The following is a 16,984-nucleotide window of genomic DNA, read 5'->3' on the forward strand; positions in this document are numbered from 1 at the left end:
GTGCTTCAGCTCCTACCTGAGGAGCCCCTCTTCCCGCGCTGCACCCCGCTCCCCTCAGCGGCCGCGGGCCCCGCCGGCCCGGCGAACAGGCCGCCCCCCCCCCCCCGCCCCCAGGGGCGCCTCACGGGGGGACCCCCGGCGCTGCCAACTTGCGGCGGCTCCCGAACAAAGGCGGCCGCCCTTACCGTCTTGCCGTTGTAGTAGTACATGAGGGAGTTGCTGCCCACCCCGGGGACGGGGTACGCGCAGTACATGGCGCGGCTGGCGGCGGGCCGGGCTGAAGTGCGCCGCCTCTCCCCGCCGCAGCCACCCGGCCGCCCGCCCGCGCGCCCCGCCGCGCCGCCCGCGCACATGGGGCGCCTCAGAGGCGACTTATGCAAAGCAGGACTGAACCATCGCGGGGCGGCGCGGGGGTCGGGCCGCGCGGGGCCCCGCCAGCCCGCCCGCCGAGGGGGCGCGCGGCCCCGAGCGGCCGGGGAGCGGCGAATGGACGCGTCCGCAGCCGCTTCGTCTTCTGCTTTTTGTTTTAATCAAATTAGAGCACTTGTGGCGGCGGGGCACGGCCGCCTGCCGCCGCCTCCGCTCGCCCCCAACTTCGGCGGCCGCCGGCGCAATGGGGCGCACGGCCCCCGCACGGAAGCACCAAACCCGCGAGATGCTCGGCTTGAAAAAAAAATAAAATTCCTAATTTCAAAAATCACATCAACATGCTCATCTTCGGCAATCGCCCCAAATCCACCTCTAACATCGGGCAGGCACGGTGCGTTGGCCCTGGGGAAACGAGAGCCAGGGCTCCCGCTATAGTGTGTAACGTGGTTTTGTACAGAAAAGGCCATTCTGGGCCCATGGCAGATGGGGACCCCAACTCTGGGGCATCGCGGAGATGCAGGTGGTGCAGCACCGCATCCCCGGTCCCTGTCCGTTCCCGTTATCCCTACCCACTGAGGCTCTCTGCTCCCCTTGCTCTGCGGTGGCATCGCTCACTGGCACCTTGCTCATCGCCCACGCGTGACCGTAGCCAGCTCCCAGCCCAGCTCCTGGGATGGCAGGCAGGGATCCCAATCCAAGAAAAAAAAAAAAGGTTAAAGCAAACCCACATTTCTCCACCTCTTAACTGTGTCAACTGCCAATGCTGTGAATTCTCCCTGCCTCCCTTCCTGACAAAAGCAGGAAAATACTTCAGGATAAGAAAAAAAAAAAAAAATGGGCAAAGTTCAGTTCGGCACTGTACAGGGAAAGCAAGCAAGGTGCAGATTCATTATGCCAAGTGCCTTGTGTGTTGGTGACATGTTCTGAACTAAAATGATCTGCAAGAGTGACAAACTGTGGTAGAGTGCTGCGGTCAGATACAAATCTTAGTGGGTCTTCTGTAGAATGTCCATTATTTCAGGATGAAACTACAGTAGTCTTCATAAGCACACCAAATCTACACATACTGACAAAAAAGATTCACACCTCCAGCTTCACATGCTCTGTTAGGAGACTCCTATGCTCAGAGCATGCTGCAAACACTTCCTGGAGTTTCCATCAGCTAAAGGACGCTTACATTTTTACTGCAAGTCAAACTGCACGTCCAGAACTGTTTAGCTATGCAGTAAAGCTAATGATATCTGAACTGAACTCTTCTCCAATACAAAAGGCGTAGCAGCAGCAGCTGCAAAAAAGAACATCGCTATACTTCAGACTATTAAATCACCAGGCCCACAGAGTGACTGGCGGCTTCCTTCGTCCCCTAGGGACCACAAAGACCTATTTCAGCCTCCAGAGTCCCTAAGAAGCTTTGATTTGCAACTAACAATGCCATTCCTTAAAGCTTCTCACTAATGTTCAAGACTCTACGGATGAGATATGCTAAAAGATCTTCAGATCTTTGCATGTGCTACTTTTCATAGTGCATTAGATTAAAATCACTAATTCAGACTAACATACAACTTGGGGAGAAAAAAACCCCTAAACACTGGAAACTGCATTTTCAGCTTGCAAGAGCTGAAGTAGTAAAAGAACCCTTTTTTTTTCCCCGGGTGGGGGTAGGGAAAAATCAAGCGCAGAAACTTTTAGATCATCAAAGAACTGACTCCAGTTACCCTGGAAGTATTTTTAAAGTAAAGACTATCATCAACATAGCTGTAATTGCTACTACGCCTCCATACACTCATACTGTTTTCAAAATAGTTGTGTTTGAGATGAAGAGCACAACCAAGCCCCCTCTCAAATAATACGCGTTATTCCATCCATATTACAAGCAATTGGAAAAAAACCCCCACATTTAAACACACAGCCAAAAAAGCTAACTTCACTATGTGGCATTGGGAGGGAGGCTTCTCTGCATTACAACTGCCCTATATTTGTACAGAGCAATTGTAACGAAAAATATATAGGAAATATTACCTAGTAATAACTGATTAAGGTTTATCAGCACAAGGAAGTAATTGACATCGTTTGCCATCACGTGGGTAAGACAACAGCGACAATATGTTCAATACCACTGAGTCATGACGCAGCAAACGCCGTCTGTCTGTGGACAAACTAGTTTAAAGACTGGTACCTCCATAATGAGTCAATAAATGAATTGGCTCCTGAGTTACTTCCCCACAAATCAAAAGGATAACAATTCCATTTTACTGAAAAGGAAATTACTGGTCCTACTCTCACAGTTACATCAGTAGGAATAAAATCTTAAGTGTACAATATTTGAAATTTATCACTGTATCTGCTCTACATTTACTGAATGAAAACATTGTTTCTCACAGGACATTTGCTACATCGATTCACCTTACAGGATCAAACCATAATTCCATCAAGCATATCAAACTTTAACCCACGGAAGTTCACTTTCACCCGAGTAGATGAAATACAAACCTACAACGGAAGAATTTGAAAGACTGCTCAAAAAATTGCTATGTTGTTACCAATAACACTATTTGCAGCAACTACTACCAGATAACTATTCCAAAAGCTCCTGAAGTCCAAAGTAAGTTTTTGTTTTGTGGTTGCAATTTTTATAATCCCCATTTAAGCCAAGCAACAGCTGCTCCGAAATTTGTTTTCTTAAGAGAATCATGTTACAGTGAAATGAATCATAGCTGGATCAGCGATACTGTACTGGGTACAGTTGTTTACTCCATTTTTCCTTGGTGACAAGTCAAGGGTTAATCTCATGACTCAGCCTGACAAAACAAGTCAGCTGGAGACAGGGCCAATTTTTTAAACTTGATTTCAGACAGACATGCCGTCAGCAGAGGAGCACTGAACTGACATGCACTTTGTAGCCCGAATTGTTTCCACTCATGACCCTGTACTGTGTGTCAAAAACAATAAACTGCCTGTTTCTAAAGTATGTAAAGAGATTATGAAAGCCAATGCAGAGCAAAATACTGACCTAATAATAAACCAAGCTACCTGCAGGAGAATATTTTCAAAGATCATTTTACCACCAAGAGATTTTGTGAATGAACTACATTATCCCCAAAAACCAACTTTTATGTGAAATACATTTTTGTCCAACTTGTCAGAGCCACAAAGCAAATACACAATAAGCATATGTAACCCATCATTTATAAACAATAAACATAATTTCTCCAGATCACTGAAAATTACACTATATGAGAGATAATTATGTAACTGTCTCAACAGACAAGAGCCATGCTCTGGTAAAGCATATTCCACAACAAGACTGAATTACCAAAATACTTTAAAAAGGTTGTGGTTTTTTATCACAGTTCTATTTTTTTAAATGGGTCTACTCAAACACAACAAGCAGCAAAAACTTTTACAATTAATTGCGTGCAACAAAAGTTCCTTTTTCACCAACAAAAGCAACTTTGATGTGCAAACCCAAGTAGCATGAGTTTCCTCACAGAGAGTTGGCTTCAAGTCCGCTGAAAAAATGGGAATGAGGTAGAGTCCAAACGTGCTTTTGATGGGGATACCAATCCTAGTGCTCTTGCTGAGTTCCATTTAATTTCTTAGGGGCTAGGCTAACCTAGCCCCTATCTTTGGAAATAAGGTGCAGGCAACTGCCCTAGAAGCCTCTCCTCCCCACTCTGCCCATGGTTGGAACTTATCAATTTCAACCACATTTGACAGGGGAACAGAAGTTTCACAGCTGATTAAGTTCTTAACAGTTCTAAGAAAACTGGAACCTGAACAGGAGACAGACCTCAACTGACGCCCCACTGAAATGAAGGCAAGGAACGAGGAATAAAGGATAAAAGACAAATTAATTAAAAATTAGTCCAGTACTGAACAACTTGTTGCTAATTAAAATATACATAGTAACTCCGAGCTGCTTCCCTTGCAACAATTCAGAAAAAAAAAAAAATTCTAGGCATCTTGGCACTCCCAATATAACTTACTTTAAACCCAAGCATTGCTGATGATAAACCATAGCAAGGCCAGAGCTCGGCTCATCGATAAAAGATGCATTGAACATCATGCATAATGCAGCTGTTAAGACTAGACAAGGTTTCAAGCCTTAAGAAACAAACCTGACTGTTTTAAGGGGAAAACGCATCGCTTAGTATACTGTTCTCTAATTAGTTAATTCATTAAGTAAATGCTAATTTATTTTAATATCCTGAAAATACAGCCTTCTGTCATTCACCAACTACTAGAGTGTGCTGTTCAGCAGAGACCGAGCGGACTAACTGTATGGATGACGATTTAAAATAACCCAGTGGACTAAATTTGATAGTCAAAACCCCTGCAATATCCAAAGGAAGATGTTTTAAGCAAATTAACTGCTTCATCTATGCAAGAGCTAAAACAGTTTGGTGGTTTTCCTGTTCGAAAAGGTTTGTCTTTAACTTCACGTTTAACGTTTGTGTTACTATAACCAGGGATAAGGAACAGTTTGAAGTGACAGAAAACAGACAAGTAATAATGAAATTGATATTAATTGCTATCCATTACTTTCACCTAGCAATATTACAATGTTTTTGGAGGGCCTGGGGAGTCGGGGGTTTTTTGTTGTTGGGTGGGTTTTGGTGTTTGTGGGATTTTTTTTGTTTGTTTGCAAAAAACTTGTTAGCTATGACAGATACGGGTAAATAAAATGGGGGTGGGGTGTGTGTGAAACTACGACTAGGAAGTTTCTCTTTCAGTAGTTTTCACATAAGTATTTCAGATATTTAAGTTTTCACATAAATATTTTACTAGAATGAAAAGAATGAGGGAAATGCTGTATATCCCATTATTCAGAATCAAAACACAAAACGGTTTGAGGAGGTTTTAAAACTTGTTGCAAAATCTTTCAAATACATTTTGATTATCAAATCATTTGATAGGATATTGCTCAAACTCGAGTTTTATTAGTTTGGTGACAATGTTAAGCGCTTAAGTGTGAAAGCCTCTATATGAAGGCCTTAACTACCCACATCTGCATTAAAAAGCAAACATGTTTATTATCCTGACACAATAAATTACCCCACCCAAGCCCAAAATATGCTACAAACTCACCCAATCTAAAAATGTGTATAGACCTTGAAAGAATTTTAAAACCTGAAATGAATTAGCAGGGCTGCATTACTGAACCTTATGGAAGACTGCCCGAATTACAAATCTTTCCACATCACCTCACCACGACCAAGAAAATTTATTTGAAAAATTAAAAAGTGATTAAGGGGTCCCTCTGCTGGTCCAACCTTAGCAGCATTTAACTTTTATTTCATTACTAAAGTAGGGTGTGTTTTTCACCGTGTCCCCACACCGAAGGCAGGCAGCTACAGCCGCAGCTGTGTGAGCTTCCTGCAGGTGGCTCCAGAGGCAAAACCTGCGCCCAGCCTCAGCCAGCAGCGCACACACACTTGCTGAATTGGTTAAAATACAAAATACTTCTGTGTCAGAGAAGCTTTAGAAGATTGCATATCAACATAGAGCGCGCGCTTATTGTGCCCCAGTCTATATTTCCTTGCATCTTTCCTCTTCTGCTGTACCCCAGCTTGCTGCTTGGAAAAATGCAAGTGAAGCAGTGAGTTATCAAAAGCCAAACGAGCAATCCTCACAGCATCCACAGCTTGGAATCTGCCTGCGGAAAGAAAAAACACTAACAACCAACCCCAGTCATCACTGCAAATGGTATGAAATCCTGCCACTAAAGCTCCAAGGCTGTACAACTTATTTTATGAGTCTTGACATCATAAGAAAATGACACTAAACCAAGTGGTAATTTATTTCAATTTCTTCACTTGAGCATGTAAAGACACATCTTCACCTGACATCTCATTTAAAGGTTATGCAGTGCTTTAATTTCAGCACCATTCACCATTCTTTTGGAAAAAAAAACCCCAAAAAACAAACAAAAAACACAATAAAAAAAACCCCAATCATTTTTGTATTGCCCATTTCTGGCAAACAGCACGCGCACCGGTGAAGCGACCTGCCCAAACATTTGGGCTGAACAAGCAACTGAAAGGGAACATTATCTCCATCCAACAGCAGGTCAAAGTCTAGCAACACGGCATTGCTTGCTGCTTTCCCAGATGACTTCAGGGATTATAAAAGTCTTCCCGCCAAAACCACAAGTATTATCAAGCAAAAGATATTAAGAAATAGTCGGGGGGGGTGGGGGGGGAAGCAAGCTTTTATCCTTATCTATTGTTATAAAACACCACACTAATTTATGGTAACGGACACAATCTTTGAGGTAAAGCAGAAGTTGCAGTAATTCCGTAGAATTTCCCCCTAAATTACACGAGCTGCAATTCAGTCATGTTATTTTTTCAGATAAGTTTTTCAAACTATGCACAGATTTAAGGTTCTTTTACGCAGAGCTACAGCCTAATTTAAAAGCATCTAACGTGCTCTTTTGCATATGTTGTGAAAACCTCAAAAATAAAGTTATCTCCAGTAAATCCAAACACAGAGAATTAATTCGACATCATTGTGTGTCTCTCATATATGTCTATGCAGGGTTTTGACAGGGAAAAGCCCGCAGTTAAGCAGCCTCACAAGAGCTCACCACAGTCAGATGACAGGACAGTTAGTTTGGAAAAAACGATCTGAGCACAATTGAAAAAAAATAATGCTATTAAGAGAGTGTTACTTAAGTACCTTCACCTTCATTCAGTGAGAACTCCATCTGAACTCTCCCAGCAGGACTTTGCAATGGACCGCTTACTTGTTTAATGACAGCTGATGTTCTCATGTGGCAAAGAGCGGGTGGGATGCTATCGTTTGAGGACTGCTGGTTTTAGACAGATTTCAAATAAAGGCTGTGTTGAAACAAAGCTACAATAATAGAAGCAGAAGACCAGGTCTTTTTCTTAATAAATATAACACCTCAAAGAAACACTTTTCATTTGGTTTGTAACATGATTTAGAGGTTGAACGTTTTATATATTTGCTTTCTGTTCAAGCTCACAGATGAACGTGGTGCTTAAATAGAAGTATAGAGCAAGTCCCTAAAAACTTTATCCCTTGAATCAGGTGACCACAGAATGAGCATAAAGGAGAAGAAGGGAAGATGAAGACTGAGTCACAAGTTGGAAATCACAAGTTCTGTGCTGCGTTACCCATAAGGATTTACTTGCTTAGTTTTATTTAAAATTGCCTTCTAAACCACAGCTCAGCATCACAGGCAAGGGTCAGACAGATTACTGCTGTCTTCGCGAGAGTTAGGGGCTCAAGGCACGTGGCAGTTGAACATACCACTCGACTGCGCAAGTCAGTTCACAACAGCTCTGAACAATCTAAATGCTGCTTTTTACGTTTTGACACCAGTTCTGGCCAGTGGGAACAGATCTTACAAAAAGAAGTCCCACTATGAAGTCAAATGCAACATCACACAAAGTATCTACCCAGGATGCTCCGAAGTTTTTATAGGGAGCCACAGACTTCCTAACAGTATTCCAAGGATGTCGCTTTACATGAGGCTACTTCAAAACACACTGAGCTTGCTAATAGTGAGGATAATTCTCCAAAGAAAGTGCACTCAGCGTGGTGAATGTTATATTATTTTTAATACAATCTAAACATTGAAGTCTCAAAAACTGTGTTTCAGATAAACATTCAGAGGACCATTGCCTTTTCACTCCACAATTTCAAATAATTTCTTTTTACCCTTCAGGAAAGGTGGAGGAAGGAGGGAGGCACAGAAGGGAGTAAGATCTATTATTTTTCTTCTGGTATCTTTATGAGACATGTCTTCCAATGTATTTCTCACGCTCAGTCTTAAAAGGCTAGCATGGTAACAAAAAGAAAAGTGCCTTGGATGTTTGGGAGGTAGTTCTATACATGCAAACCAAATTTTCTTTAGCTTTGCTTCATAAAGAGATATTGCAATAAATAAGCACCTATGGACTATACACATAATATAGAGGGTGATATAACAAAGCAATAAATTGTCTTAAATTTATTGAAAAACATGGTGAGTTGGAATTTAGAAAGAGATCTCTGGTATTAGAAAACACTCGACAATCTCTTATTAAATCAGTAGCAAGGTAAAGTTAACTATTAACTGTTAGCTTCAGGTACTGCCGAAAGTCTAAAATACTCAAAATGGTTATTAGAAATAGTACTACACAGAAAACAATCAGATATTTGTGCCTCTGTCAGCTGATTTTCTGTTAACAAAAGTCAACAGGCATGATGTTATTCCTCTGATAGGAGACTAATTAAACGGCAAAAGAATGATGATACTCCTGCAATTTTTTTTTAGAATTGTGACCTCATGATAGCTACTGGTTATGGCATTTATCATAAATATTAGTTTGAAATATTTTCTGACTACACATGTGAATAGTGTGTTTCTGCTCACAGCCCATCCATAATGATTTGGCAATCCCCCCGTACGTATCCCCGAGCCTTACTTTTCTTTCTTCTCCCCCTGCAGACCCAACAGCCCTTCGAAAGCCCTGACACTCGCTCTTCCTAACTCAGCCCTGCCGATTAGTTACAACTGGTTTCAAGTCACATGATGTTATTAGTTTCTTGGCTTAGTTAAGGTAACTCCTACAAATGGAAAAAATCGCAGAAATACAACAGTTTTGAATCTCTGAGGATTATGCAACTCCCTGAACAGTGTTTTTACCTCCTGCTGTAAAATAAATGGCACATCATAACCTTTCTCTTCACTCAAGCCTGGCTTGAGCCAACAGTAAGAAAAAATAAACCACTGATACTTTTATTTTCGATGCTCCCCACAAAGCTTTACATTTAGTAGTTGTAGTTTGACAGAAATGCTTGCATCTCAGCATTCAAAATGTTTTGGGCAATGACTCACCGCTTAACAACTTAGGACAGGAAAACTTAAAAATGCGTTTGCCTGCTGCACTGCATTTTTACAGTAAAAGGACAAGTTCAGATTGAGTTATATCCCAGAAAGTAACTGAACAATTCATTTCTCTGGCACTGCTTTTACTTTAGGCCCTAATATGAACACATGAAGAAAGATAAACCTCAAAGGAAGTAATTTCAGAAAATACTATATAAATCCAAGAGAAAAATGAAACCAACTAGAGGAAGATTATTAATTTTTAAAATATTTTTTCTTAAAAGATTGTTATTAAATTACAGTTACCTAAAAAATTAAATTACTGTTGAGTATCCATTGATATGGCAGCCCTATACTAACACAAAAACATTGCTGAAAATCTTTTAGAAACTGAAAAATTAAAAAAAAATACAGATTTGGATAATAACGTTAAGGATCATCTTTCTTGCGACTTTCCACATTATAATTAAACTTCTCTGCACTACCTATTAGCTAAATCCATTTTTTACTTACCCACAAAACATTCTGACTTCTTACCAAGTATATTTAAAATAAAGACAACACTTGCATAATCGTTGACTTAAATTTCCTATGATGCTCAATGAAATTTAGTTCTGTGTCATCTTCTAAACACACAGTACCTCATCTAACTTTTATTTTTTTGTAACATATTTTACTTTAAGGACTGAAAAGCACTGAAACACAGAGAAACAGTACTTAAAAATTGCAGCACCGCAACCTGTTTATTCACAGTAACTGCAGTTTATTGGGCAGACTGGTACAATGTTAATACAAATAAAATTTATCAGCATTTTCTTGTCTCCACTCTTCTCACAGAAGAAGAATTAAATGAAAACAATTTGAAAAATACTGCTTCTTAAAATTAAAGCCTAGTAAGAGTAATGAGAGAAATTTTTCATTCCCTAAAACGATCTCTTTACCTGGCTGACGCTACTAAATATTAAACGTGTAATGTAAGCTTTATTACCCGCCCAGAATTACAGTAATAAATTACATGAAAATTGCACTGCTATGTGTTTTAGCTTCTCTGACATTTTAAATATATTTTTGTTAATCTAGCAGAAATCATCAGCTAGACTGTAAAGCCACCCTACATAACATGCAACTGTTAAAAATGTAAATTGCCAAACTATTTTTAGCTGCTGCTGAAGGGGAAAAAAAAAAAAAAGGGGGGTGGGGGTGGGGGGTGGGAGAAGAAGAATATTCCTGGCCTCGGGAATAATGATTTGAGGCATTGTGTTCATTTTGTTTATCAAGCAGCTATTCAGCCTCTAGTGGGGCCCAAGTGCTTATGCAAGCAAAAGCTTTGAGGAGTGCCTGCAGCTGCAATCCTGGCTTCCAGGTAGGCTGCAGGTTGGGAGCACAGCTGCCCCGGGCTGTCCATACCATCTCAGCTCCATCTGCAAGCGCGGCTCAAATGGCATTTCAGATCCCGCTTTCTATATATCTCACCGTGAGCAGGGGGGAGGGAGAAGGGAAAGCGAGGGAGGAGAGAACAGGGGAGACGCAAGGCCTAGAAGACCCTGTCCGCACTTGACGCGATACAAAATAAAAAGACGGGGCCCGTTGCGCTCCCGCTCCAGTCGCGCTGCCTGCGCAGTATGCTCTATTCAGCCTATCCGGCTTTGAGTTATGACTCATCCAAGTGCACCTGCGCCCATGTGTTAAGTACTGCCAAATAAAAGCCCAACATCCATTTACACAACAAAGCGATGTACCCCGCAAGGCAGCCCAGCTTCCCCCTCCCCTCCTGTTTGTTCTGAGCAGGGGGGAAAAAAAAAAAAAAAAAAATAATGCCATCCTTCGCTTCGCTGGGGATTTTTCAGTTCACGTGGATTTTTAAATGCAGATTCATTTATAAACAATTTTCTTCCTTTTAAGAATAAAGCATATTTAATACCACAAAACACCCCTATAGCATTAGATTATCACAGCCATTAATGATTTTTTCCACCAAAACCCTTCCAACCTTTTTCATCAAAGCCCTTTATTCTCGAAGGATAAATTTTCAAGCAAAGAGGGATCAACAAACTAGTTGCTTGAAAGCCTTCCTGATGCTAGGCTGAAGTTAGGAAAGGCTTAATGAAGGCTTTAAAATCCACCAGGGCTTCACAATGAACATCTGACTCGGTGATTTATGCATATTAATAACCTCAGTCCTACTGAGGCAAGCTGAGCTGTACATGTCCTCCGAATCTTAATGTCTTCAGCTCCACTGGGATTATTACAAATGTAAATTTCTAAGATTCTCAGCTATTAATCTCTGTCTGTCCTCCTGTTCAGCAACATAATGACTAATTAAACATCAAAAGACCTGTACAGGAGATCTTCTTTGACAGCTCCTGGCCCAGCTCTCTTCCCAAGAGAGGAATTCAAATGACAGGGACAAGTGGGTAGAGGCATATGAGCAAGCTACAAATCACTGCTATGAAATCTAAAAAATTCCACATCAAATGTGCATTTCGGCCTCCAGAACCACTCCCATTTACCTAGCCTCGCCACTCACATCCAGCAGATAGCCCTCCTAACACTAAAGTTAGGTAATTTCTATGTATGTCTGGCAAAGAGCCCGATTTGAGCCCGATTTGTTTGCTATAAATAAAAAATGTAGTACTTACAGAAGAAGGCAAACCGGGGGGCACCTTTCTTACTTTCTTTGTCTGTAGAGGATCTGTACACAGAAAAACAACATTTCATCAGGTATCTACGCTACAGACAAAAAACAATAAATAGCTATGCTATACAGCTTTTTCTTTCCACCATGGATTTATTTTGCAATTTTGTGCATTTTTTATTATGTGCCAATGAAATTTGTCTTTCACATCAATATGAGAATGTGCTTAAATATGTAACACACTTATGTTCTTCTCTAAAATAAAGCTTTGCTAAAGAATTCCAATTCTTTCTATAAGGAAAGCAGTTACTCCACTCCTAAGAACACGAACGCTAAAGGGTGCACTGATGCCCTTATACACTTGCTAGGAAAGAGAGAAAGGTTTCAGATCTATAAGAAGGAGAAAATGGGACTGATTAGCACGAGAAACGCTTTCCTTTTCTGCACTTCAGAGTAAAGACAGAACAATCAAAAAGGAATCTATGACATGTTAAAGTATGATTTATACTCTGAAAACACTAACATGATGTAAATTTCTATAGCTTTTAGACTATACCAAGGTTGTAAATAAACAGCAAATCTAATGACCTAATTACTTTTCTTATTGCCTTTATTAGGCAATACAACTCAAATTGGCATGTAATAGTAAAGTTGGAGGTATGATACCTGCTTCCTTCTAACAATAATTGTTGCACCATCACAAAAGTACCCAGCAATTTCACTACCTAAATCAAGAATCTGAACCAGTTTACTCAGCTGCTAATAAAATTAATCTGAACAGTATGCATACAAATTACAAGTTAACTGATGCTCTGAAGATGAGTATCTGGCAAGATTAGCAGTTCTACAGTTAACCGATGGAGTCTTCAATTAAAATACAAAATACCTATTTTATGATTAAATGTCCTGAATGAAAACAGAAATTTTATTATACGATATGACAAGATAAAGGCAAGATAAGGTAAGAATATCTGCTGAGTATCTTTACTCTGATCATTCCCCATAGGGCATATTTGAACAGAAAATAAAAGGACTTCTGGAGAAGATATTTACACTGCTCTCAAAGCGTCACCTGAAAGGGAATACTGGTTGGTTTCAATGAACTTTAGTAGCAAATTTAAAGAGAGTTTCTTGAAATCCTGGACAGGCAACTCCTTCTCAGGTATAAAACGGCCATAATTCAACTTTGCTTTAAATTCTCAGTCAGCCATTTCGTAACATTTAACTAGTCCATTAAAAAAAAAAAATTAAAAAAAAATTCAGACATACTTTCTCGAGCCATTGGAAACAAGACTCAAGATAAAAGTGCACTTGCTTTTCCTGGCAGTTCTGGAAAAACATTTCCATAAATTTGTAACCACCACCTGCCATGTCCCAAATTACAGTCCCCCAGATTCAGCCATGACAGAAAGAAGAATATCACCCTGTTACCAGTCCAAACATGTTTCTAGCCCTTGAGCTTCTCTTAAAATGAAAAACATTAATAGGAGTACTACTCTGAGAACACTACACTTAGCTTCGTTTTGTTTAATTTAATAGTATCTGGAAGTTACCAAACTCTATATAGCTTGCACAAGAAATGCACCTAATCACATATTCAAGTATCTAACACTAATAAGACAATCTCAGTTCGGACTCTCCCTCAGTGACTGTTTCATACTGTAACGTTTCTGCCCACATCAGTACCCCACTCTACTCAGCACCCGAAGTCGTGTTCTAACAGACCACTTTGCTCAAAACCCTAACAGGTTACTATTATAGTAATTTCTCACTAAAGCAGATTCAGTGGGGGCTAAAACAATAATACTAATAATAAACACCACTCTTTTCTATTAAAGTTCAAACATCCAAGCAGCAAACAATTTCATTTTCCTGATTGTTCCTCTTCCGAAGTAGCTCTGAAGAACTGCTGTGTTTGATTCTCCTATTCTGAGGAACACTAATACTTGCACAGATATTTCTAGAAGACAGACAACCCCAGAATAAACGGCAGTTGTCTTGACAACTGGTTAAAAAGTTATAGAAAAATGGTATTTTATAATATACACACACACGCGTATATAGGTAAACTTCCAAAGTCATATTACGTTATAAAAATCAAAGATTTTTTTTAAAAAATTCAAGCCTGTTCAAAACTTATTTAGTGCCCAAGTAGTTTGCAGTACTAGCTAATACTAACGTTACTTCAAGAAACAATTTGCATTTGATGAAATTTTATTTTGGGTAAAGTATGGCTTAAGTTACATGGTTCCAACAAACAAGATTTTATTATGGAACAGAAGTGCTGCACAGGATGAGGGGCATTAAAAATCAAAACATGTAACCGGAGTAATCCTAATAACATAACATGCTAACATTGAAATATGATAGCCTTTAAACTAGAGTATCAAGTTACAACCTCTCTTTTTATACTAAAAAGATTTTTTTTGAATTTGCACACCCTATTATTCGTGATGGTCTTATAACAGAAACGATAGAACAGCTGGCTCATTCTTGATTCCTTAATTCAACAGCAAGTCTTTAGAGCTATGAAATATTACCACTGACTATGAGTAGGAAAAATCCATTTATCTCTAAGTATCTCCAAAATAAAATATTAATACTGTCACAGGATTACAACACTTTTTAAGCAAGTTCCTGCCTGCATATTTTGCAAGGTAGTTTAATTTTAGGATAAACTACTAGTCTCCAATTGCTAAAGAACTTTAAAGGCATGTTGAACCAATTACAATGAACTATATATTGCCCTGAATAAAGTTGCTTTTAGCATATAAAAGGCTAATTGTTTCCCCTTTGTGTCTTTCCCCTACTAAATAATGGTAATGACCTCAAGGTCAGGCATTTCCAGGAGTTAATGATGGCATGGGTTAAGGGCACTCAGCTGGTCATCAGTTCCTATCCATCTGTCATTATTGCTTTTGCAATTAAGGGGTTTATTGGAGTTTCTTGTTTGTTTTATAAGCAATACTGACCAGTGTTGAATTCAAACTAGCATCTCAAAGAAAATGTTAATAATTCCAGTTTATGTCTTATATAGCAGTTTGCTGTAATTTGAATTGCTGAGTACAGAGCAACCTCCAGTATATAAAATGAACTGTCAAAGAAAATAATGCAGCCTGCAGAAATGCACCATGAACAAAAGTTTTAAAACTGTGTATATTACTCACCAAGAGCTGGTGAGTCATGAAGTGGTCTTCGGCGTTGATTTGTGCCAGAAAATGGGTAGTAGGGTGTTCCAGGTTTTCCCGAGGATGACAGCTGACCTGGACTTCCAAGCCCCATATCTGACCGAAGCAGACTAGACTGCAAAATATACAGAAAAAAGTAAAATTAAGCTCTGTGGTAACTCATCTGTTAATATACCAGAGTAACAAACTGTTAACCACACATACTACTCTTGACATTTACAGGAATTCAGTGGGCTTTCAGTGAAGGTCTTATGAGTTTAAAAAAAAAAGTTTGACTTTTAAAAATTAGTATTCAAAGAATATACTATAGCATAATTCAGAAAGGCTGAGCAAGTTTGGCTGTGAGCCTCTGAAAAACTATAACCATTTCAGTTTAACGCATCTGAAAAAATCAATTCATACTTAAATTCTAAACAAAAACTGTAATATTTTTAGTTCGCAATGTAACACCTCTTCTATTACACAATATAAACATAATTGATAAAAACTGCTAAAAGTTTATAGTGTGACATTAGGTTTTAGCACATATTTAGAAATCCAGACTTATATTACTTTTATAAAAACATGGAATAATTGTTAAAAAAAATCAAACGCAGACAAAAGAAATAACAGATTAGATTAATGCACAGAACATAAAAAATTAGGACATTTTAAAAACTTCAAAGCAACAATGTAGTTGAACCCTACCCTTTTCATGCAGTAAATAAAAACATTCTAAACACCTAACAAGTGCATTATATATGGTTTGGCCTCACGTTATTTAGATTTCTTCTGTGAAACCAAAATGAATGCTGGCGATTCATGAGAAGACAGTTTTTCCATGGTTAATACCATGCTCAGCCTCATTTTTGTCTGAAAATCACCAGACTTGGAGTGTAAACCCACAGAACTGTTTGTACAGAAAACATAACGCTACCAGGGCATCAAAATACATCCACCGCTGCTTGCTCCTGGCTGCTGCGTACAGCTGGCTTCCTACAGCAGCACCCATCGTGTTGCCCACAGCTAAAGGCACTCTGCTTTTAATATTGCCCAAATCAGATGGTCTTTTAAGGTCACTATGCAACCAGCATCCTTCAGAAAAAAGGGATATGTTTTCTCCACGCTTGGTCGTTATGTAGCGTGACCTTCACGTTACAAGGGGGGTAAAGCACAGCGGTCAGGCAGCAGGACCACAGTTTGGTTTTGCCCACCTTGGAACTGTGCTCACGCTTCCGCTGTGAGATGATGCAAAGCCAGAAACAGCTGGCTGGCTGAACCTTTATACCACACCAAACGTGAGGTGCCACCTCAAGCTTCTCCTTCAGACCCACCACTCACAAGTCAACCTCCCTCCTCCCCTCAGACCACTCCAGAGACGCAGCCCATGCACATCCCCAAGTTCTAGAGCTTGTCAAACGGGCAGACTTGCAGACTGGACCCGCAGGAGCCACCCCAGCACCGCTGCCTCTGAGGGCTACAGCACCCACTGGAATCCACGCAGAGCCCATTGCTCCCGGCTCTCCTCACCTTCCCTTCCAAGGCCTGAACACCCTTGGTCATAAACAAATGTATTTTTTGGATTATATCATTCAAACCAGCTCCTTTGGTGTGATGACTTGTGAAAGGTGAAGCTAACTCACAGGGCTCTTGGTAAAGTACTAAATCCCTTTGAACCTGCAATGCACTGGGATCAGCAGAAAATCCAGCAGTCATATAAAATTCCAGACTATATACAACATAAGCAATAACCTCAAGTGTGTTTTTCCAGATAAATGGTTTTGTATCCAACAGCTAGTGATATTTCTGTCTTTCACTTGTCTGATGACTAATTTAAGCATGAAAACCTTTTATTTTAATTGAAAAGAGAGAGGTGTGAAAAAGTCACCCTGTTAAAAACTAAAGGAGGGCCCAGAAGTCTTAACTATTTCTTGCAATCTATCACACTGTCTGAAGAACAAAATTAATAAT

General features: G+C 39.9%; 1 protein-coding gene across 15 annotated transcripts in view; it reads right to left on the reverse strand.

Annotated features, from left to right (window-relative positions):
- Positions 1–16,984, reverse strand: part of TCF12 (transcription factor 12) — a 173,912-nt gene that overhangs the window by 40,303 nt on the left and 116,625 nt on the right. For 10 of the 15 annotated variants that reach the window (XM_055808569.1, XM_055808581.1, XM_055808552.1 and 7 more), the window contains exons 8-9: positions 15,014–15,149; positions 11,851–11,903 (exon numbers count right to left, since the gene is read on the reverse strand). In XM_055808569.1, coding sequence (XP_055664544.1) covers positions 11,851–11,903; positions 15,014–15,149 — 189 coding nt within the window. Of the gene's footprint in view, positions 1–185; positions 344–3,834; positions 4,006–11,850; positions 11,904–15,013; positions 15,150–16,984 lie in introns of those variants that run through there. The other 5 variants (XM_055808628.1, XM_055808609.1, XM_027779588.2 and 2 more) reach the window with 4 other exon arrangements.

This window comes from Falco peregrinus, chromosome 1 (genome assembly GCF_023634155.1).
Source record: "Falco peregrinus isolate bFalPer1 chromosome 1, bFalPer1.pri, whole genome shotgun sequence".
Lineage (NCBI taxonomy): Eukaryota > Metazoa > Chordata > Aves > Falconiformes > Falconidae > Falco > Falco peregrinus.